At 43.2% G+C, this 24,820-nt stretch overlaps 1 protein-coding gene across 2 annotated transcripts in view; it reads left to right on the forward strand.

The window, feature by feature from the left end:
- Nucleotides 1–14,008, forward strand: part of rbms3 (RNA binding motif, single stranded interacting protein) — a 199,557-nt gene extending 185,549 nt beyond the window's left edge. The window contains exons 11-14 of one of the 2 annotated variants that reach the window (XM_053861544.1): nt 4,405–4,515; nt 10,969–11,058; nt 12,754–12,878; nt 13,252–14,008. In XM_053861544.1, the coding sequence (XP_053717519.1) occupies nt 4,405–4,515; nt 10,969–11,058; nt 12,754–12,878; nt 13,252–13,315 (390 nt within the window). In that variant the 3' untranslated portion in view covers nt 13,316–14,008. Of the gene's footprint in view, nt 1–4,404; nt 4,516–10,968; nt 11,059–12,753; nt 12,879–13,247 lie in introns of both variants that reach the window. The other variant, XM_053861545.1, reaches the window with a different exon arrangement.
- The last annotated feature ends 10,812 nt before the right edge of the window (nt 14,009–24,820 follow it).

Consider the following 24,820-nt stretch of genomic DNA (forward strand, 5'->3'; position numbering starts at 1 on the left):
TAAAGATAAAATCATTCTCCTGTAGTGGTGCACTTTAGATCTGTGCTGGTCAGTTTGGATATGGATAAAGGTGGCTCATAAAAGACCAGGGTTTTGGGCTACATCTGGCCTGCAACGTGGGGTGAACCTCACAAGATCCCATAGTGTACTACAGCAGTTAAGGCGCTTATTACAGTTAAACACGAATCCCTGAGGAAAAATGTTTACTTCAGAAAAGCCTATTACTAACTTACTGTAATTACTCATTAATAGACGAATTATTGAATGAAACCCTAAACTGCTTGGTCCCTGCTGTGATATCGTTTTTTACCTCCAGGACTGTCGCTCCGTGAATTGATGACTGATGTAAAGCGCTTCAGGTGCAGGATAAGCATGAAAAGGCCACTTACCATTTTTGCCATTTCATTGCTGCAATCTCAACAAAACAAGACTTTTAAACATCATTTTATTCTGAAAACAATAAGGGTATATGTTTCAATTGTGACTCAATGTTGTCTTTTAGCAGTGTATCTTGTTGTATTTAACAACCTGGTATCATGTTTGTCCAGTGCATTGGGAGAACAATATAATCTCAAAGCACACAGGTTCCTCCAGACACACGCCTGGATAAGCCCACTCCCCTAATGTGCACACATCGAGGACATGTGTAAGTGACAGGAACATCAGCAGCATTCATTATCCTCCTTCCTGTCACACACACATGCGCCGCACAAATCAAAAGATATTGTCTATTTGTGCAGTCTATTTTCATTTTCCTTCCACTACCGTCTGTTGACACACACAAAAACACATGCGCTAAAGAAATCCTGCTCTCACAGACACTCAGTCTCGCAAACACAGAAAATCGAAATCACAAATCGGCTTAACTCTCCCTGACACGTCTGTGAATTAAGCTTTTCCGTTGCTCTCCCTTTCCTATTATAAAAGCATTGTCACTGGCTGAATCAGTATCAGGTAGCCCACAGCCCCTGCTGCTCACTCCTGCTCCTCTCCTTCTCTGACTGCATCCTTTTTCGCTTTGTCTCCCCGTTCTCTCCCTCCGACGACTCTCCTTGCTTCCCGTCTTACTTGTGACCTCCAACGGCTTTCTCCTTAATCATTTTCCTCCCGTCCTCACAAAGACCTTCGTGTCTCGCTTTGCGTTTCTTCTCTCGTTGCCTGTCTCCTCCATTAGTTTTCTAAGGAATTATGGGCTTGGTAGTGTGGATTTGTACTGGGAACCCACATTGTACTGTTTCCAGAATTACATTTTCTATATAAAGTGTTTTCATTAACCCACAGACTAGAATACATGCCTGTTTTTTTTTTTTTCTTTTATTGACTGAAGTTTGGGCCACATCAAGCTAACTTTATATATATATATATATATATATATATATATATATATATTAGGGATGGGCGATATGGACAAAAAAAATAATGAGATAAATGTTGTAATTTCAACAATAAAAATAATTATCACGATAAATACATTTTCATTCTATTCCCTGTGTTGGACACTACAGTCTCTGTCGAAACTGTTTTATGATGAAACTCATTAGTGGAGTTTGTCTCCAACATCATTATTTGTTTATGTTTAAATATAATAGTTACTAAGTGTCAAGATGAGAAATTCAATGATCATTTAGTCATATTCCATTCACCAAATCATTAGACAAACTATCAGTCCTTTGTCTTGTGTGATAAAAAATCTTTTCACAATTCTCTCTCCTAAAATGTTTTTTTCCCATTGCCTTATTGAAGATTTCACTAATATTCTGACCGCTTTAGAATTTGTTGATGGTCCCTAACTGATGCCGGTGTAGGTACCAAATGTGTCTTACCTGCCGCGGAGTGATGACGTCACCTCCGGCACATACATTTTTTTTTTTTTTTTTTTTTTTTTAATGAGCCATAGGACATTGAAATAAAGTATTTCAAGGCGAGATATAAAATTAAAACAATATCCCGTACATGTCAGCCAATCACGACGCGTCTTTCAGCTAACGCGGAAGTGATAGGACCGATTTGGTAGGGGTGAAAACTCCTTCATAGTTGCATATTTTCCCTGGTAAATGAATAAAAATGTATCTGGATATGTATAAGTGCCTAATGTGGAGACTATTGTGATTTATTGCGCGATATTAAAGAAGACCAAAGCTCAGTATATGTCAGCCAATCACGACTTGTTGTTCCGCAGACTGAGGAGAAGAACGGACATAAACTTTGCACGATTCCATGACAAACATCGCACTTTGTGGAAATAAATGCTACTCATGTGGTAGAAAGCGGCTTGAAATCCTTTATTTCAATTTCCTCTGGGTCATTAAAACATTCCAAAAAAAGATATCGTAAATGCCAGATGTGACGTCATCACTCCGCGGCAGGTAGGACACATTTGGTACCAACTATTAGAGTGCAATCAGTGAACCCTAATGGGGACGCAGAAGAGGATGCTGCCACCAATACCGGAGCGGAGCACCATCCAATATCCAACTACTTTCAACACGGTGTTTTACCGAGGCGCCAGCGCAGTGGGGGACCTGCATGTGTTGCTATGAACCAAGGCAGATGACGGCGACAGAGGACCACTCCATTTAATAAAATAAACACAGATCCAGAGACTCAGTCAAGTTTAAAACTACGAGCAAGAGCCAAAGTCCACCACACTCTCCACAACTGTAACACGCCGTTGTCGGCTGTCAAACGTTGCGGAGCTGGAGAGCACGGCGTATATATACCTTTATACCTCCAAGTTGATGACTGCATGAGTGATTCTGGAGAGCGACCTTTTTCTGGAGCTCCTCTTGAGTTAATTGTCTGCTCGTCTGAGTGGAAGCAAAAGGAAGGATCACGTGCGCCTGATCTGTCTAGAGTGGAGTGAAGTGAGCGTTTGCAGAGAAGGCGAGCCGAGCGGTTCTGACAGACCGTGTCTGCACAGTTTGTTCTCCAGCAGGCCTGCACAGACTCAGCAGCAGGGTGCACACATGCATGCACAAACAAGCAAACATAGTGTGGTTCAGAAATAAGCCGCAGACTCAACAGAGTTTTGGTGATGTTCCTCTGGAGATTGTGGCAGCTGGGGAAATGGAGTCATCATGACAGCAGAACAACAATGGGTTCATCACTTTCCCTAGACTTCCTCAGCTGCGTAGAAAAGAACACTCACACGGCCTTCAGGGAAAACATGGCATGGTTAGCACGGGAGCTGTGTGAAGAGGGCGAGAGAGCAAAGTGAGAGAGGGCACATCCTCGCAAGCCATGACCGGCACCTGCAGATATTCCTAATACATCCGCGAGAGATATTGGTTGTTCAGAGAGACAAAAGTGAGTATTGATCCCCAAAAAGGCTCCCTGATCCGTCTTTGTTTGTTTTTTACTTCTTCTCAGCCTGACTTCTCCGTAATTCTGCGTCTGGCAGCAACTCCAGCAGTGGTGTATTCTTATCGTATCCGCTTCTGCTTTGCATTATTGAAAGTCTGTCCTTCTCATCTCTTCCAAACATCTTCGACTTCCTTTAAAGTCTACTCTACTGCTCACTCAGGTTTTGCGTCTGTGTACACGGTACCGTATAACCGAGCGAAAGCAGGAGACGTGTTGTAACGTACTGCGTTTCCCTGTTACACTATGAATGTAGCCCAGTTTCTCTGTGACTCTAGGTGTGCAAGGACTTTCTTGCCGGTCTAAACTGCAATGAAGCATTACTTTATGGGGAACACTGGTGCAGTAGTAAGTACTACAGAGGTAGCCCTGGGTTTGGTGTAAACACGGGTCCCTCCTATGTGGTTTTATATCACCCCTAGCCGCCAGCAGCTGGGACACACTACACCTCATCTTAAAGGGAATAAGTAGCAGGAAACTAATGGATGCCTTTTACGGAGGGACCTTCTATACATAGGGAAACCTTTCAACTTTTCTTCGAGGTAAAGTCGCGGAGGACTTTAAAGGAGAGTTGGATGTGCAGTGCACTCTACAATCATGGTTATTAAGCTTTGGTGCTCTTCCCATCTGAGACACCCCTGCACTAGGTAAAATTCTCAGGAGAACCCTGTGTCTCATAAAGTTGCAACTAATCCCAGGACATATCACTGTAGCTCTGTCAGCAGTCCCGGTAGTAACTGTAGTTTGAATGACAAGAATTAAAAGTGGAAGGGAAATGCGATATCAGTCGGTTGAAAGTTGATTTTAGAACAAAGCAGCCTTTTATTTCATGTCAAAATACTTAAAATACCCTCCTTCACAAGCACAAAACATTCCATTTTTCCATACTTGGAAAAAAAAGCCTGTCACAATCTACATTAGGGGATGGGGATGATGTTATGGTTTAGTTAGACACGTTTTTTTTCTATGTGAGGGAGGGAAATTAAGTCGTTTTGATCCCATATGTATTATGTTTGTTGATAATCACACTGGCTGCTCCTCCAGGGTGCAGTGATCACTCCAGCGATGGACCACACCATGTCCATGCAACCTGCCAGCATGATGGCTCCTCTCACGCAGCAGATGAACCATCTGTCCCTGGGCACAACAGGAAGTGTGAGTACATTCTTGTCTTTACTGAGAAAAGCCACCCATGATCGAGGCGCAGCCAAGGCTCTTGTTCTTGATTCAGATGACACACATGAGGAGTCGATAATCGACTGCACTGGTTCCAGACATTTTAAGAGATTGAGTGGCTGCTTGTGGAAAGCAGTGGCATGTCGTAAACAGAGCCTTTTTCTCAGTGTGTGACTGAGAGCAGGGTTGGGTTTTCTGGTTCCCGGTGACACCAACTCAAGTGTCTCCCTGTGGTGTTGGGGTGTCTTCTTTGATGGACACTGAACCTTAAAAATACATCTTACCAAACGGAATCAAGATATTGACCCAGTACGACTGTTATCAGTGGTTCTCATCGTACATTTCATCCATTCATATGGGCCCTGTGCTTTTGCATTCTGTCAGCGTCACATGACCACGTTTAACATTTCTGCGATCCTAGGTTTGAAAAGACTTCCATGGAAGAAGGTCAGATCTAAAAGTTTAGATATTAAAGGTTATTGAGTATCGGCAAATGAGTATAACATGCCAAATGTTTTGCCATATAAATAAGGTTATGGCTACCAGTTTTGACTGGCAGTGGTGAAAAGGGTGGTAACATCCATAATGGCTGAGCGATTTTAGAGTAAGACGTGATTGGGGTTGTTACACGGCTTTTCTTCCACCGATTCACGATGTAGGACCCAATAGAAAAGAAATAGCTTTCACTCAGACAACATAGCTGATTTCCTGTCATCACTTCTGTGAAGTGGCTGTATCATTTGCGTTTCACATCATGTATTCCCACCTTGAGATTGCAGAAGCACATTTCCTTCCTCATCTTTCCATATTAACCAGATTTCCTGAGCAGCTCAGCAGCCTGACACGGTGTTTTGTTCCGCTCCTTTCTCACTTTCCTCCACAAACACATCTTTCTCATCTCACTCCCTAAATCACAGATGAACTCTCTCGTGACATCAATATACTTTGTTCCACACACACGCCGTACAGTCAGCAGGCGCCCCTCTAAACCAGGAGCTCCCCCCATTAAAGGATCAGGTATACTTAGAGGTGTCGCACAGTTCTGAAGCCTGACTTTGTGCCCTCTCCCGCACGCCTGAGGGCAAGCAAGCTTTGCTCCGGCATGTTTGATGTGCCTCAACGTTGGTGTGTGCGTGTGTCAGACAGTGATTGAAACAGTGCTGCATTGTACAGTTATCCATGTGTTTCCAGGTGAGCTGTCAGCGACTATAATGCTACGTTGGCCCTGTCAGGAATGACCCCTCCCTAATCTGCCCCAGCTGCGCTAACAGGCCGGATTAGAGGCCGGGTAATCTGTGATGATGGCGTCTCATGTTCGATGCAGAAAGTGGGTTACGCCGCTTTCTTTCCTGGTCTGTTCCCTCTGCTCCTTCTGCCTGCTTCGCTTCCCTCAGTCGACGTACTGGGCGCACAGCACAGCACACCGGATCGCCTTTTGGAAATGAGGCGTGTTTTCCAAGAAACGGATTTGCACCACAAATGTGGAACTAGTTGGAAAAACACCTTAAATAATTCGCAGCACATTCTCACTCCCAAGATGTCAAATTGCTACCGCAAGTGACCCACATTTTCTGTCTTCCGTGGTTTGCCATGGGAGGAAAACAGGGGTTACAGTGAGGGTTAGCCATGCATGGCACTCACACAGAATATTGTGGCAGTCAGGGTGACTTTGATGGCATCATCAGTAAGGGGGGCTCATAAGGTGCTACATATGATCCTCATGCTCACGATCGTCCACCCGCACATCACAACCTGCTCCATGGGAGGGAATGCTTTTGATAGCTGACATCGCCGACACTGGAAGCAGAAGTACTCTTGAAAATAGTTATAATAAAATAGTTAATAATAGCTATTTAACGCCTTTAGTGTGTGAATGCGTTGGACTTAGAAACACAGTTCTCAGCTCACGTGTACAGGTTCCTTTAATACACAATTGTAAAGCCTTGTCTGACACTATTATGACCATAAAGTCTTATATCAGTTCAGTTGTAAGTGAGGCATTTAGTCGTGGTCTTTCATGAGGTTTCATCCCTTGAATCAGAAAACTCAGAATCAGAATCAAATTTATTTCCATGGTCAGTGGGGATCCCACCGACTAGGAAAGTGCTTTGGAATAAAGTGCTGTCAATAAAATAAAATAACAACAAAACCCGACAAACTCCATCAGCCCACCTCAGCCGATCGACAAATAGAATGGTGATAAGTGTTTGTCTTTACTTGGACCACAGCGCTTTATTATCAATAGCTGTTTTTGCTTGGGGAAGTAGTGATTTTATGTCGACTTGAATCAAAAGCAAATGTGTCAGGAGTTTTCAACGAGAACAGGCCAATGCGTTGTGACAAAATAAAAAATGGGTTTGTTAACACAAGTGTGTTGTCTGTACCCTGACACCCATGTCTGATGGACTCAACCACACACCGCATGAGAACAGTTCATGACTCACTCATTGATAGGTAGTTTTAAATCAGAGAACTCATATGATTCGAGGGAACGTGCTTCTGAGGACCCATGCCTGAGAGTCTGCAAGTCAGGCATGGAATAAACATCCCTATATGGATACTCTGGACTTGAGTTGCTCAGACTGAGAAGCAGGTTTCACTTCCTCAGCACAGAACCAAACTTCAGCTAGGGCAACATACATGGAAATAGATGTGTTTCCAGTGAGGAACCAGGAGAAAAAGCCCAACATAGGCAGTGATCTTGAAGTGAGTACATATACTTACCAAAAAGTAGCCTGTGATGTGGCTTACTGCTTTATTATCAAGCACTAAGGATCAGACTGACTTTGCTTCTCCATCTACATGTCCGTCCTGGACGGCGATTGTGATAACAGGAGCAGTTTTTTTTTTAAACTCAGCTCTTGAACCTCCAGGAGGAACATCTGGCCTGCGGTTTATTGATGGCTGACATAAACATGCCATCCGTGCTACCGGCTGAGTTATGTCGCAGCGTCTCCCCTGACTTATTTATCATCTTTAAGCTCTCACCACTTAGCAGGAGTCTATCAGTCTTGTGTTTGTGCGCGTCACTGTGCGGCTGACGTGAGCGTGCGCAGATGTGCTCACCCTTTTTTATTTGTCTGCTGCACGACGGCATGCGTGTCAGCGACGTGTTTGTGAGAGCACACGGAGTTTGACATGACAGGAGGTGACCTTCCCTGTGTGTTTGCCGTCCTATTCCTGTCATCGCATGTAGAACCCGAGCCCATGTTGTCATGGTGACAGCGGTGATTGACAGAGACTGTGTCACCCAACGACAGATGTGTGCAAAGCTCTGTCCTCTATTATCGGGATGGATTCTCTGGTTTTCTGTTGGGAGATGCATATGTACCGGATGTTATATTTCCTGAGCTGCGTGCTGTTGTAGTTAACCTTTACTCACCAAGAGATGCTTCGCTGAGCGCTCACACTCACACACATGTTGACACTCGGATTTCTCGCTGCTCTGATGTAGAAGAGTTCAAAACCTTTAACATCGACTGTGCAATCATTCATGTAAATCTATTTAGTAGTTCAGCATCGATTCAAAGACAACATAATCTCATATCCCTGTATGTCTAAATACAGGTATACTGTACATGAAGATATTAGCTTCAATCCCCTCTGCTGTGAGCCTGAAAATGTAGTACAAATGATGTGGTACTAGCTATATACTGTTAGATGGGCACTATAATACAGTGCATGCATAACCCTGCAGTGCAAAAGAAAGTTGGGGCTGGGTGGCTGTTTTGTAATTACATGCTTCTTTGTTTACTGAATAATTCCATATGTGTTCATTCATAGTTTTGATGCCCTCCTCATCCGTTGGATGAGAGGTGTGTCCGAACATTTGGCCTGTACTGTATATATTGTACATATTAGTGAAACAATAGTGAGGAAATAACATTATTTGGCATTTTATCTGCTTTAATTTGTGTCAGTGTTTGAATTCATTCCTCAAACCAAATGCATTGTTTCCATACATGACCACAGCAGAGCAGGGACTTATTCATAACGTCTAACTGATGTCATCCGACAGGTTGTTACCGAAACATGGCAGACTTGTTTTCTAATTTTCCACCAGGCTTCAATAGTTGCCACCATATTGAAGAGACCAAAGCCCAGATCAATACTCATCAGAGTCCTGCCTGCACAGCTGGACCATTAATAAACCACTCTGGGGGGTTTGGTTCCCTCTTCTTGACCATCACAGCAGGTTTACACCGACGACATAGATGTGTGGGAAGACATGGCAAAGCCAGACAAAATTGAAGGTTATTGATTTAGCCAGAATGGAACATGACTTTGGCAATGTGCCACTACAATAGTAGTTTGTCAAGTTGAAGCAGAAGGGTGAAGGCACTACAGCCACTCTTGTTTTCACCTGTTGAGAGGTGATGGGCAAAACGAGCAACACACCAACACTCAGAGAAGCACACAACAGTGATGGAAAAAAAAAAAAAACAGACATGACGCATCATTCAATGCCAGTTAGGGATCACCATTTTTATCTAGACCTGCTGCTCTGATCTGAAAATCATCCCAGTAGAGGGGAAAAGGAAGCGTGCTCTTCTTAACTTTGTACCTGCAGTCAGAACAGAATTCTGTCTTATTAAATCTTCTCATATCTAATTTAAATTCCAATTGTGGGCTAATATAACATTTCAAATGGACAGTCAGGACTATTTTGATACAGCTAATTATCCCCCGCTCTCCTTCATTTGCGCTCTCGCAGGTGAGTCGGCTGCGTAAGTGAAAGGAGGCCGAGAGGTGACGCCAAAAAGTCTGGGAAAGAATTGGTATGCATGGTTTCATGTCAGCAGGGAGAAGGTCACTTCAACAATCGCAGGCTCTTTTAGGCGTCGCAGGATGAGGCTGGTGGGGGAGTGACAGAGGATGAAGGGATGACAAAGAGCGTCAGGAAGTGCGGATGTGCTGCCTCACCCTGTTCGGAGCACGACAGCCCTGAAGGTGTGATAACCTTTCACATGCTCAGATGTGCACATGCTAACATCCATCCCAGGGCGATCTCCTGGCCGCGCGCGGCAGCGGCGGGGGAGTTAATCACCCATGTCTGTGGCCTTTAGCTGCTCTCATTAGCAGTGTGCGGTGGAGCCGGACCCGATCCATTAGCCACGCTGCCGGTAATGACACTTCACCGGCATCATCAGGCCCTCAGCCAAGAAAGGCAGCCTGGCTCTATTGCTGCCTCTTACCGTCTGTGTTTTTTTTTTTTTTTTGTAGCTCTGTGAGCCGCCTTTTTTTAAATAAATAAAACAAGACGGAGAAATGTACTTCCCTTTTCCGACAGAGTGGAAAAGCAGCAGGAAGATGAGCAGAGGTGAAGAGGTGCCTGGTGGCTTTTATCTGGGATCACGTCCGCTAGCGCTGTTGCGTTGCATTATCTTTGCAAGCTGCTTTGTCTTCGTCTCTCCCTGGGACACACGCAGCCCACAGCAGAGAGTCCTGCGTACATGTGTCCGCCGTGCATGCAGTACACGCCGCTGCTACGCCGCTCATTATGCACAAGCATGTGCTAATTAGGTAGCGCCGTTGATGTGTAAGCACATTCGCTATAGGGGACGTGCAGGGCTACAGAAGGGAGGTGGGTCACAGCTTGTGACCATGACAAAGGTGCCATCATTTGGAGTGGCTCCATCTGGAGCCGAAGGGAAGCCTCTCAGGAGTTTTATGCTCCATTCTGATCATCACCTTAACAACAAGCAGAAGACCACATATCTGACCAACCCTTTCTTGCATGGATTGTCCGCCTTCAGGTACAGTAAGATGCACTGTTCAGGATCACTGGTTCCGCCGTGGAGGAAGAGGTCTGAAAGCCCGTACTTTGCGTCTCACGCTTCCCACCACAATCTCTTTGGTTTACAGATCCTCCTTTTTCCTGACAAGGGTCTTCAGCAGGTGCATGTCTGGGACAATGGTTCCTCATGTAACTTCCGCCCTACGATATCCCTCACTGCTCTCAGGAAGAGCCTCAGGCTGCAGCCGTGTGGCTGTCGTGTAACAGACCCTGTCACATCTGTTGTACAGCCATCATAGATCAGACTCGCACTTAAAAGTCAGGATCATTCTGTCTGAAGAATTACCATGAGACCTCCTGCTCTCTCTCGCTCGCTCCAGTTCGCACCCTCTCCATGTAGCCTTCTTTTCCAAATTTCATCCTCTCATTTTTCAGCGTGGCCTTGATGCCTTTGCTCATCTGTGAAGTGAAGTCTGGTGAAACAGCAAGACGCCTCGATTTCCTTTTTGCTCTGTTTACCTCAGATACTCTCGCCTGCTCGGCTTCTCCTGCTGAGCGAGCACTAATATTCTTTTAGCGCCCTCCAAAGGATGGAGAAGGAAATGCATACACATCTCAACAGCTATGACAGTTTAATCTTTTTTGTTGAAATTGTGTGATGATTGTAAAGAGTGTCATGTCTGTGTGTGTTTCAGTACATGACTGCTGCTGCTGCTGCAGCGCCTATGCAAGGGACCTACATCCCCCAGTACACTCCGGTGCCTCCAACAGCCGTCCCTGTCGAAGTAAGGCTCACCATTGGACACTCACGGGTTCCCAAAATTATAATTTCCCACAATTGCCTTATTAGATTACAGCAGTTATTAAGTTGATCATGTGAGATGATGGATAACAAATGATTCATGGTTCAATATTGACCCCTAAATGCTTTAATCTTACTGTAAATGCCTGTTCTTAGAGGCTGCTAACGTTTCACTCTGAGCCAACTTCATCTTGACTCACGCATGGCTCCTTAGATAGATTTTGTCTTTGTTTATATCACTGTTTCTGAAGGCTGAAGATTGAAAACAGTGTAAAGAAAATCTCCAGTATCACCCAACATTGCTGCATTCTCTAGGTCTGGTCTCATAAAATCTGTGATTTCTGACCTATAAAATGATTTTCTTTATCAAAATTCTATTCACTTTTAGTCTTATTTTGGACTTAAGTTCATCTGTTCTGATGAGTGAAAACTTTGGCTTGACTTTATAGTCCTGACTCAGACGAGATTGAATGGCGTCGCTGTTATTCAAAGCACGGACTTCCTTATCTGAGACACCCATCCCAGATATCTGAGGTACCAATATGTGTTGTTCAACCCTGACAACATTAGTTCTGCTGCACCACAGCAGACTGACTGGAAAGTTTGTCAGCGTCTTTTGAGCGACTTCTCAAGTGCAATGGCAACTCTGTCACTTCCTCAGCAGCTGTCTGAGCCCGGTCCAGGCTGAGAAATCATAAAGCAGCAGGCGGCCCGAGAACCAGCGTGCCGTCCGTCTGGCAGCTGACGGTGCGCTCGTTCTTAGATGGACTATCGCTCGTGTATGAGATGACAGCGGCTGAAGTGAGACACAGAGCTGGCGGCCATTTTTCTCTCTGCCGGTTTGGGCTGCTGGGTAACTTGAACATCCGTCAGCTGCGGAGGTCCTGTTCGCCCACCAGCTACAGATGATGGCAGTTCCCCCTGACAGAACCATTAGTCGTATCCCCTTTTTCAAAGTTGTCGCCTTCCTCAACTAGATAGCTGAGTAGAGATGTAGTTGTAGCTCAGGGCACCTCCATGAAGGCGGCGGCATCTGGATGCCTGCATCAGCAGCCGCCTGTGTATCCGTGAATCCATTGTGTCCGCAGGCTGATAAATGGTCGGGTTGCATCCTTGAGAGCTTGTTAGAGGTGACTGAGAGGATTCAAACGTCAGTTCATCTAAACACAGAGGACAGCAGCTGAGTAACTACCAACAAGCCTTGTAATGGTTGTATTACTGCTGCCCTTTACATTTATTGTGGGTCGTTGTGTATTGTTGTTTGGGGCGGTTGAGTACAAGACGATGGACATAATGTCCTGTCTAGTTAGGAAATGGCTTCCTGGAGTATCAGAATGACTGAGGAGTGAAATTGATGTTCAAGAAAGTGCGGAGCCAAAAGGCAATTTATTTCCCTACCCTCTCCTTCGCCCAGGACTCGGCTGGTCTCCCCATCAGAGATCAGGTGAGCTGCTTAGGCAAACAGGAGAGACTGAGACAAGATCTACCACACTTTAGTTGAGCAGGCTCAGGCATTTAGTCCAGACTTGGCTGAAGTCAGGGCCCAGCCGAGACCCAGCCTTGGATAAACAGTACATAACTGTTCAGAGAGTTATTGTAAAACCTCACACAACTGTACTTAATATCACCTTTAAAAGCAAACTGTGATTCTGATACTGTTGATCCCCTGTGTGTCCAGGGAGTGGTGACCGACACCTCCTCGCAGACAGTGGCTCCCTCGTCACAGGAAGTGGCCGGTCAGCAGCAACAGATTCAGGTGGACAGTGCTGCTGATCATGTTCCTGCTTACTCCTACCAGTCCAAGTAAGTCACCTAGGTCTACAGCTGCTGCTGAGAACAGACCTGATCTGACTGGTCAGCATTTGTTTACTACCTTAGTTAGTACGCATCTCATGTCGCAGGCAGTCATGGTGGCACTGTACTGTTTATTTAGTTTATGAATGAATATAAAAATTGTGTGACTCAAATCCATGTCATCCTCCTGCCCATTGTCCGGACTCTTATGCCAGAAACACCTGAGTGGATCCAAACCCAGAGTTGCTTGTACTGACATGACTACAACGTCCACCTTTAATGCAGTTTTAAGGACACACGTGGCATCTCCTCTGATCAATCACTCATCACACCATGATTTCACCTGCGCTCTCCTCTCTTTGTCTCCTCTTTCGTCAGATAGCAGTGGCCTGAGCAAGTGTTCCTGTGACAGCGTTGCCTTGAGACAGAAGCTAGCTGCACTGTGAGTGTGAGGAAAACGAAAAAAGATTGCTTCCAGATTGCCCTGGCACTAAAAAAAAAAAGAAACTTTTTTTCATTTTCTACCTGGCCTTTGGAGAAAACAAATGAAGGACATGAAGAGTGCTGAGGTGGAAAGAAAAGTTCTAGCCTGCGTTCCGGCCTGTCGGTCCAGGCACAAGCTCCAAGAAAATTCTCAAAAACGAACGAAAAAAACGACAAAAAAATAAAACTTTAAAAAAATAATAATAGAAAAGGTGAATGCTAAGGTAGGTGATGAAGTTTATTTTGTCATTTAGAAACCGGGAGGCAAGTTTGAGAAACACAGAGATTGTCTTCCTCAGATATTAAGCTACAGTTTCTTTTCACAATTGTCTTTGAGTTTTCTAGATATATTTGAAAGTGTTTTCTTTCCAGAATCATCATGGCCTTAATTTGAAGGGCGGCAGAAACTTTTGCAGTCTGACGGCTGCTTAGAAATTCATTCTCTCGGACGGTTCGGTGAGTGCAAGACACTGGACTTGTTGTTCTGGAGAGGAGAAAAAAAAGAATCTATCATTTTCGCTGTACAGATTTAATAGAAAGAGCTTTGTTTTGTTTGTCATTAGAAAATAACTTTGATAATGACGCCAGAGGTTAAAAAAAAAAACTATGTGAGAAAAAAAAAAACCTAATGTCTGTTGGGGCGGGGCAGGGGGGAGGGAGGGGGGACAAAGCTTTGAAGAGATTTTTCACTATGAGGAAAAAAAGACGATAAAAGAAAAAGTGCTGCGTTTCCGCCGTCGGAAGCCGCTTCATCTTTGTGATCATGTTATTATTTCACAAGGACGTTGACATTTGTGCTTCTTATCTGCCACATTTTACTTCTTTTCCGAGATGTTTTCGGCCCGCTTTGCTTATCACACTGCTTCAAACACTAGAAAATAAAGACAAAAAAAATCCGGCAGTGAAACAAATACAGTAGATCAAGTAGGAGCTTACGGTTTAAATCAATCTGTGCAAAAGCAATAGAAGAAATTGTTGACAATTTCTGTAGTTTTTTTTCCTAGTTGTGGATCAAATGCAGCCCACGGATGGCCATTTTTATACCAAAGATGAACAGACGCTCTGAACCAGAGGGTTTACTTTTCTCCTTTTTGCATTTTTCAGTTGGTTTTTGTTGTTGATGATGTTGCTGTTGTTGATGTTAATGTTGATATTGTTGTTGTTGTTGCTGTTGTCGTCATTTTTCTTTTTACATTTGACCTTCAATGGCCGGACCAGTCCTTTACTATCCTTCTTCACTCGTTCTGTTCACTGATTAAAAGCTCCTTTTTTTCCACGCCTGACCGAGTTTCTACACACACGCACACAAACACTTCTATCGACTGCTGCCAGAGAAGCACTAACTCTAATGTTGAAAAGTTTGAAAGCTGTGGTCACGATCAAGTCCGTCTCTCTTCCTGTTTCAGGTACATTATTTAAGAGTACACTTGTGGATCTGTCATGACTGAAGCCTTCTCAGGAGTGAGTGTTGTTTACTGCAGTGTCTATTTTGCGTTACAGATTAGAGACAAAGTCATGTGAAGTAACGTCATGAATGAGACTGGATTTAAGAGTTAAGGGTAAATCACTGGTAATCATGACCAGCCGCATCATGTTGAAGTTTACTGCTGAAACTCCACAACAACCTTGACCACCCACTGCACATACCCCTCCAAGTCAGAGCTGCCATACTCCAAGTCTCCACTCTTTAACTGAGCTCCATGTGTAGTGGCATCAGTGAAGATTGTGGGAGATCACCCTGGTCTAAAAGTGAGGCTCTTGAACAACAATAAATGTTTAAAAAGTTTTTACTGCATCTCAATGGAACTTGCCATGAAAATGAAATAAAGAAACCCTCTCCACAAGAAGTTATAGTTTTACGATTTCCCAAATTTGTAGCCGCTTTGAACAAACCTATTACCAAGTGGTTTGGAATGAGCTTCAAAATGTCTGCCACTGTTGCATCATGCTCCTGTTTTTTGTATTTTTCATTGTGTCATTTCACGCCTTGCTCAATGGCGAACCATTTCTTGGTTGTTGTTTTTTTAATCTGACTGTTCTGTTCACAGGTGAAAGGGGCCACCAATCCAAAAGACAGTCTAAAATGTAACTTCCATTATGTTATTAAAATGTCATGAAGCACAGGGAAAATTGGGGAAAATTATGGAAAATTCATGGCATTGAATGCTTTAAATATTTTTAATTGACTATGTATATTTTTCACTTCATATAAATCTCATTCTCACTGCGATTCTTAAATACTGGAAGCTCTTAGTGTGAATATGTTTGTAACAGAACTATGGGTAATACATGTAAATAATCATTTCAAGAAATTTTATTAAGGTATTGTCTATATATATTGTATCCATGTGTTTTTAGGGACAAGAAATACTATTTAAATCCTCATTTAAATCATCGTATTTCATTGAATCCCAGTGGAGGAAGAAAATAGACTCATTGAATGGGGAAAATATACTGAGCTATTTAAGGTCCTCGTTCTTAAAAAGAAAAAAATAACTGAAATTACATTAAGAATTTCATTTGTCATGGTTGATTTTATATATATATATATATATATATATATATATACACTTATTTTTGATATCTCTTTCTCAAACCTTGCATGCAATAACAGGCAAAGTTTGGCCTCTTCCTCTCCCAATAGTGTGGCTGGAGCCAATGTGGCGTGACAACAGATCGATGGGTCATAAATGATCTCATTGCCTGTTTAGTCGTCAAAAAGTTTCCCTTGCAGTCTATCAGACGTGGCCTGTTTAGGACCTGCCCTGGCTTTTGAGCATGTGTGACAAACACTGTCAGCATTCAGCGTCAGTTTCACCCCCATGTCCTAGTTTGTTGCGAAAACAAGCCCATCTCAGCTCATCCGCTTCTTCTACCCTCGAGGTCTCGATGACTTCATCGCTGAAGATCGTCGCTGAGAAGATTGCCGATAGGACTGCGGACATTTCTGTCATCATTACAGCATCTTGCGTGTGCGTTGGTGGCAGTGTGTGTCTTCTCTACTCCGACGTCCGTTGGCTCTTCTCCAAAGTGGTGCTACAGCACAGAAACAAGTCTTTTTTCCTGCTTCACTGGCAACATTAATGTGCCATGGCTGGGCTGAGATCCTCTGCTCTCATTTTCCCCCTGCGCCCCCTCCTCCTCCACTTCTCTCAAGCTTTCGCGGAGGTTTCTTCTCTTTATTGGATGGCGCAGAAGCAGAACCACAAACCAATTTCAGTCACTCTCCCAATGAGGCTTGACGGTCTCAATTTGTCTCCCTCGGGGGCAATAGGATCCACTTGAGTGTCCCTCAAAATACCAATTCCTCCCAGACAGAAGGGGAGGTTTTTGTTTGGTGACAATTGTAATTGAGCTTTGGCTCTTGATCTGACTTGGTCAAGTGTTTCTGGGGTTGGTGGCCTGAGTTCACAATCTTGCCTTGTTGTCATAGAACATGAGGATGTTCTATCACATCAAGTGTCTTTTCATGGAGCCTGTAGATGAGATCCAGAAGGACTCATGGGAGCTTGTGGAAGGAGTTTGAGGGATTTTCAACTTAAAAATGATGAGCTGGGGTCAAACAGGACGCAAGTACCTGATACCTGACTTAGCATCAGCAGTCATGATCATCATCAAAAGGTTTGTTTTTGCAACAGGATGGAGGCTGACTGTTGTGAAGAACAGTGAGCTGAGCAGTAACCCCAAAATACTTCCATTGTTTCTTTGAAAAGTTGACTGTAATCACATCTTTTTTTTTTATACAAGTACGCGAAAATCCGACTAACACGAAGGCTTCCTCGTCCAATGACAGCAATGCCTCTGTTGAAAAAAAAATGCTGAGTCTATCATTTAGCTTAATGTTTCTGACATAAGTTCTGTTTGGATTGGAAGCAAAGTAAAGCTGGCAAGAGATGTTCAATTTACCTTCTGGAAACAGTGCAGCAGTGCGTCGTGGATTGGCTCCTCCCACTACTGGTCATTTGTTTTGTACCCCTTGACTTTACCCAGTGCTTGTGATACTACACCAGGGCCAGAGGTAAAACTATTCCAATCTGTTCTGTCATCTACAGTATTTTATTTTTTATGTTTCTGTTCATTATTTTCTGGTGAATTATATATTGTTTACCCCCCCAAAAATGATGCAATGCATTGAGAGAGAACGTCAAAGGTGAACTGTCATTGCAGTATTCCGTCATGGTCCTAAAGCTTCATCCTCTGTAGTGAACTGTAGCAGGAACAGCAATTGCTCGTGTCGCTAATCTTTAAACACCAAAAAAGTTTCCCAACATCTTCTTGGTAAATGCTTTAAGAGTGTGTTCAAAGGCGGCTAAAGTAGAAAAGCTGGTTTAAGCCCACTTTGTGGAGTGGCTGGGAAAGTACTATGTTTATGTATTAGCGAGGCTAACGCAACTCTCCAGACATTATTAAGTGTAATAGCTTTCGTGTGGAAATTTTTACAGAATCACGAAACAGATGGCCCCAGATTCAGTCCTAATAGCATTATGGGAAATGGGTTTACAAAACAAAAGGCCCAGAGAATGTGGTCAAATGCACAAGAAAGTATCAACTCCATTTCGCTAATGGAGTTGCAGGACGGAAAAATAAACAAGCCGGATGCTGGGGGGAATTTTTACTTCTGGAAGATTGTCGGGGAAAATACATGTGACAGCGCAGAGGCTTGGATGCTAATGTTGGGAGTATTGATAGATGTGTTTGTGCTCCATGAAGTGAAGGTGCAGGGGGTTGGTATTAGGGGAGCAGGTGGGATGGCGTTCAGGAGGCAAGTCTATCTGTCAGTGGGAGAAGTTGGAATAATCTCTGTGGACTGGCTTCTCACAGGGGACGAGAGTAAAAAAAACTCGCTCTCTTAGACCAAGTTTCATATTTTGACAGACACATTTTGCAAAACTACAGAATTCATTTTCACATTTCAAGAAAATCTGATGTTTAAGCCACTGAAATCATTTGAGTCCCTCGAGTCAGAAGCAGCTGGATTTATATGGAGGGGTTTAAGACAAGCAAAAATAAAGGGATAGCTCTGAAATTAAATAGAAAGTAGAAGTGAAAACATCATACGAGAATATGTTACACAACAACTATATTGAGGGACTTTTGTGTTGACTAGGGCTAACCTCAATCGCACTATAGTAGGAGTTAGCCATTAATGCTGACAATATCATGCTTTTACCATGTTTTTTTAACCTTTTCACTGCCTCTGAGGTTATTCTGAAGAACGTTCTTGACAGTATCTGTTATGTTGAGTTGTTGTACAGTAGTTAACAAATGTTTACATTAGGAAAGTTTATTGGCTACTCTTGCATTGTTAAAATCTTCTTTTAAGTTACATTTCAAACACAAACAAAATGTGTGATAAATTTCCCATGAATCGCGAGTAAACTCAGCTTCAGTGCGATTAATTGAGATTAAAAAAACAATTTAATCTATTGACAGCCTTAATAATGATGGCACATGTGATGAATTTTTTTTGCTTGAAGACATGGATGTGTCGTCGTACATGTACAGTGTGATGCAACTCAGCAAACATGCCATGGTGTTGGTGTGATCATAATAGACACGGCAGAAGTTGTCAGTGTTTTGAAAATCGTTTACTTGTGTGCATGCACCAGATGTCGCTGCAGTAAACAACACTCCCAGGTGAAGCTAAAAGTCATCTACTTGATGTTGCACAAGAGAACAAGTCATTTCACATCATTCCTTCAGCAAAGCACAGTACCTTCCGACTTGGTTCGAACTTGAGAGAGTTCCCGCGGTGCTGGATTGAACTAGTTTCAAGTTGCTTCCACCTGAACCTTCCTATAGGCCTCCGACCATCTCAGCCTCCAGTCCTGGAGTTTCCACGTGGACGCGTCATTAGATCTATTTCATGTCATTGCTGGTGGTCGTGGTGTCTTTAAGGTTCCTCCTCCTGCGAGAGGCACAAAGGCGTCCTGTATTGATTCAGGCGTGTTAGAAAAACAGTAGTTCAGAGTTACTCTTGCAGCCCGTCTCTCACACAGAGCAGTGTAAAGGAGAAGTGCAGCTCAATAACTCATCTCACACACACACACACACACACATTGTGGTGGGAAAATTGCTCCGACTCTCCCCCACAAGAGCACGGCCCCATGCTTTTTTAATTGATGCTCGGGTTCACCTTTGATGAGAGCTATCGATTGGCCACACAAACCCTGGAGCTGAGCCAACCAGCACTGCCCAGCACCAGTTCAAACTGCATCCTGTGGAAATATGAATCCTGCCATCTCCAGGAAACGGGTGACAACTTATCTGTGCACACCAGATACTTCCTCTGGTTCGAGGTTTATTATTAAGAAGTTTTAAAAGTGGAGCATATTGACAGTATTATGACTGCAGGGAGAGACAAAGGTGTTGCTAAATGTATATGTGGAGAAAAATAAAATTCGATCTGCAGAACTTTCCCACGTTTTCTCTCATAAAATATTCATCTTAAAAAAATATCTTTTGATTACAAAATAAGTTCACGCCATTAACTTGTTTAAGTTTGTTGTTAAGTTTGAAAAGAAAAAAAAACCTTTAATTTAATTTCATTCATTCATTTTTATCATGAGTTGGAATAAGTGTGGTTATAGGAAAATACAAAAAATGAAATAAAATATGATTAAAATAACATTTCCCCTAAGACACAATGTTCTCAAATGTAAAATGAAAATCAAATTGATTCAGTATTTAACAAAAAGATTTTTTTTTAAATGTGTATAGTCAGAAAGCAAGTTGTTTTCTCATGAAACACTTTCCATCAGCGGTGAAAACTCAGTTTTGCTTTTGTCAGTTGTTTGTATCACTCTTTGTTCCAGCACCAAGGAGGACAGTGGCGCCTCACACACTCTGCTGCTTCGTGTGTGTGAAACTGTTCAAGTGTGGATGTTAGGATTTGACTTGATGGGTTGTTTTTCTCTCTGATGAAGCTTTTTAATAAAAATGTGGCAAAACAGAGTCTCTGTGTCGTGTGTCGTGTGTGTGTGTGCGGTGTGCCTGTCTCTACTGGTGTCGCCCGTACGTGCACTCCCTCATTATCACACCTCCACACAGCAGCAGGAAGTGAGAGGAAGTCTTGTTATTATTCCGCCGCCTCACGGCACCTGCTGCGCCCGACCTTGGGCCTTCACTTCCTCGCATAATTACAGCCCTTCCAAATGGAGCTAATACGCCTCAGTGGGATTTCCCCAACCACAGCTCTCGCGCACTCGATTGGGTGTAAAGTGGTCTTAATCAAAGATGGAGGATGCTGCCTGAGGAAGATGTGGATCGATGGCGATCAATCCTCCTCTTCACTCTCATTTAAGCCTCATCAATTGCTGTCCTTGTCGCCTCCTGGGGACGCGGGCCGTCGATACCACACCGTGGCCGAGTTTCCAGCGCCAGGGGGGGAGCCACAACAAGACTTCTGACTTCAGGAGAAAAATTGACGTCCGCGCTAAAAATGTCTCCAGAACAAAGCAGTCGACGGTGAAGATCAAGACTTTTGTTTTGTACATCCGGAAAAATAAATAAAGGCGCTTGAAAGGAAATCATTATTACTAACAAATTATTATAAACCATCAATGCTTACAGACGGATGTGGAAATGACATCCCCCCAAACACCTCAGTTGTCTTATTGTTTACAAAATTGTTCCCAAGTTTTTTTGCCTCTGAAATCCTCTTCATTGAGCCTGTTACGCATGGAATCATCCTCTCCATCAACCCTAACAACACAAAAACTCTCATAGGCAAATTTGGAATCTGCGATGTGTCACCTAACAAGTATAAAACTGGGTCGACTGGGACGTCTAAGCCACACCACCAACTCAAAATACTTTATGTTAATTCAAATATCTCAACCTCACTTGATGTTTTACTGTATTTCCTTAAACATTGACCTTCATAAGACGTAACGTATCTAGAAGTGCTTGTTTTCCCTTTCCATTCTCACCTTCCATCCAACCATCAACAATGGACTTCCTGATGCTCATCCCTTCTGCTTCAGTCTACTGATGTAAAGCCTGTGCTTCCTACGTTCAGGAGATTATCTGGCGCCGCTTTTCAACTCCTTTGCTCCCCTTGAAACCTCTCCATGGCCTCATGCACTCCACTGCATGGCTGGTAAATGTGTCGCGATCCTTTATCAAGTAAAATGCCAGAGATTCAATCTCGCCAAGCGGAGCCAAGCAGGGGCCTTATCTTAGTGAGAGAGGGAGAGAGATGTAGCAGCTGAGCACCACAAGAGAGCAGCAAACCAACACAGATGTTATCTGCCTGTGTTCCACAGCACTGAGGACAACACACACACACGCAATGACCACCTCAGCCTCCATCAGACAATTGTTATCTGCTGATCTGATGCTGAGATAAGACGTCCGGACACACCGTGAAACATATCTGCCCTACTTTTCTGCGTGCAATATTTACTTCTTATTCAAGTTAAATGTTGCAGGAGGCATATAAGGAGAAGAAATCTATCATAATAAACAGCAAGAACCTCACCGGTGGTCCATGTAGTTCACGGAGCAACCATTTTAAACACTGTTTGTTTGTTTTTTTGTCTGTTTTTGTTTTGTTTTTATCACAAGAAGTGCCTCTTATTTACCTTTTGAATTACAACAAAGATACCTGCTATGACCAGAAATTTTCCAAAAGTAGTAATGCCTACCAACCACACTATTAAAAATGGATCCCTTCTTTTTCTAACGGTTCTATAACAGTAGCTACCGAGCACAATAACTTAGTACATGAGATGAGCACATTCAGACGTCTCTCCTGAGCACCACCTGTGTCCAGTGACTCGTGGCTACAGGGTTCACTCTCAGTGTGGACAGTACCTGCGCCACTCCCTAGCAAAATATACTCAGTAGCTGGCAAAAACATGTGGTCATAATGTTGTGGCTGGTCTGTGTGGATGCTGTTTGCAGCAGAGAGTGTCGACCTTTACCACCCGACTCTTGCAGGTGCGTCTTTAAAATCCAATCGAGGATCTGTGGTCGTCAGCAAACAAACACCTGGTGCTTCCTCATTACCTTCTGAGAGAGTCGTAATGAAGCGGTCGGGGATCTGCTCTGCTGAGTCCAAACAATGGACAGAGGGTTGACGTGTTTTCAGGCGAACTTCATTATTCTCCTAATCTGGGAATATGTGCAGCAGCATGAAGCCAGTAAACTCATTACAGTGGTCTAAATATGGAGATTTCATTAGAGAGGAAATGTATGATTCAGGAAGATGCGGTAGTGGCCATGTCTGCTGAGACTTGGCATCACACTAGTGTGTGTGTGCTGAGATCCCACGTAAGAAGGATGGCAAAATGAATGATTGCAAACGCCCCAAATATAATTAATGAAAAAAGTATGTTTGTGCGTGCACATGCACACTTGTATTTCTATTCCTGTGGTGACATTGTGAGGTTGGAGGTTGAGATTGGATTGGATTTTTTCATTGCAAAAATTCTAAGTTTATCCAGCAAGGGAGCTCACATGTATCCTGCATGAGTGTTCTCACCTCCACCCCAGGCCCAACTAGCCCATGCATACACACTTAAAATCACCCGTAGTCATAGTCAAACAGTTGGCTGAGAATGGAGAAGTGAAGTGTGATAAGGAGTCCGCCTGAACAACCATGCTATCCACGGTGATGGTGGATGAGTGTGATCAAAGTTTTCCTCTGCACCCTGTCTCACGGAGGCTCATCTCTTTGTCCTTCGGTAACAGTGCAAGTGGGGCGAAGATGAGAGAACTTTTGGTCTTCATGCATCACTGAATTCACGCACGTCTTGCCCTACAATATTTGTCTGATATACGCCCCGTTGTGTTCTGATTTCATCAGTGATGGTCAGCAGGTCATTGACCTTCGGAGAAGCCGCTCATTGTTCCTGCAGTACGAACACAGATGTTCAACATGGCGCTCGGCCGTCTGCCACTAAAATAAGACGATAAATCACTTTCATTGTGTATTCTTTCCCAAGTTTGCAGTGGTTGCGATTGTTTCCCCGATGGGCAGCAGTGGTCATTGTTTCCCAGGTGGCAGATTTGCTTTTCCATTGGCTGACAACAAAAAGTGTTAATGGAGGATGTGAAGGGAGCTGAGACACTTGGCAGCCACAGAATGTTCCACTTCCTTTCTCGCATGAAAGATGCTTAAAAACATGTTTTCCATCGACACACCTGTTTTCTTGATTTCAGTGGTCGATATAAAACGACTATATACTATATAAACTACTATATAACTTAAAAGATAGAAAGTGACTTACAGACTGAGTTCAATATCGGAGGGATCTGATTGGTTTTGCTTGAGTTTTACTCACCCTTGACTGTTCCTGTCTGCAGGTCATGTATTTAGTCATGTGCAGGGTGTTAGTGGTTCTTAATCGAGTGGAGATGTTGTGATGAAAGACTTGGCATATTTTCCACTTTGTGTTATTTAGATGTATTTTGTAACTGTTTCCAGTCTGAGAATACACCGTCGGCATATGATTCTGACAGACCTGTGGCCTGTCGGGACACGATCATAAACACTGCAGCTTACCAGCAGACAGAATAAAGCAGCTTACTCAATGTCACGAGTGCTGCTCACTAAAATGTCATACTGGAAGTTCTCTTTTTATATCTGTCTAAATTAGTTTTCAGAGAGACAGTGTGGGAACCAAGAATTTTGGAGCTAGGTTCAAGAATGACATGGGAGGATGATGAAGATAGGCTGAAGTGGAGGAGGATTTGAAAATGATTATTGCTCAGTGAAGATTTATTTTCCCTCTCTCTGCCTTCTGGATTAAATTGCTTGTGTTCTCTATTTTTACATTGCAGCTCGATGAGGAGATAACATTTTTGCATTTTGTCATCGATAGCAATGAACCCAATGAGATGGCAGTAGCGTGAGAGAACTCGCTCATGACAGACATTCTCAAATCCTTCAGAAGATTTTTGGATCCAGATGGTCATCTAGAACATCACCAAAATGTGTAGTCATCATGAACTCCCTCTCCACGCACCAGTAATGTTTTCCATGTCTTTCTAGGCGTTGTTTACCAACTGGGTCAAAGTGCTTTTACAAAATTGGAATTCATCAATGAATATCAGGTTTCCAATAAAACATGAGAAATCGTGTTGTTAGAGCTTCTTGTGGTGTCAATAATAAGCCAACTAATTTGTGCGGCATTCAGTTGTGGGATTTTTTTTGTTTGTCTTTTTGTTATGTTTTTTAGTTGGACAGGATGGTCACATACAAAACATGTCATCCACAAAATACAGTTTATTATAATCCATAATTCTGTCATATAAACTCAACAGTATATATAATTCCATAACAATGCTGTTGATATGACTACATTGAAAAATAAAATGAAGCCCACATCATGTTTGTCTTTAGATGAATGACCATTGATTTAAAAAAAAAAAAACAGTGGCTCAAACCTCTGATCAAAGGATGTAGGATGGTGGTTTTGAATTTGCAAAATGACGATGATGTAGACAAAATCTGAGAAATG

The sequence above is a fragment of the Synchiropus splendidus genome, chromosome 4, assembly GCF_027744825.2.
Source record: "Synchiropus splendidus isolate RoL2022-P1 chromosome 4, RoL_Sspl_1.0, whole genome shotgun sequence".
NCBI classification, from domain to species: Eukaryota; Metazoa; Chordata; class Actinopteri; order Syngnathiformes; family Callionymidae; genus Synchiropus; species Synchiropus splendidus.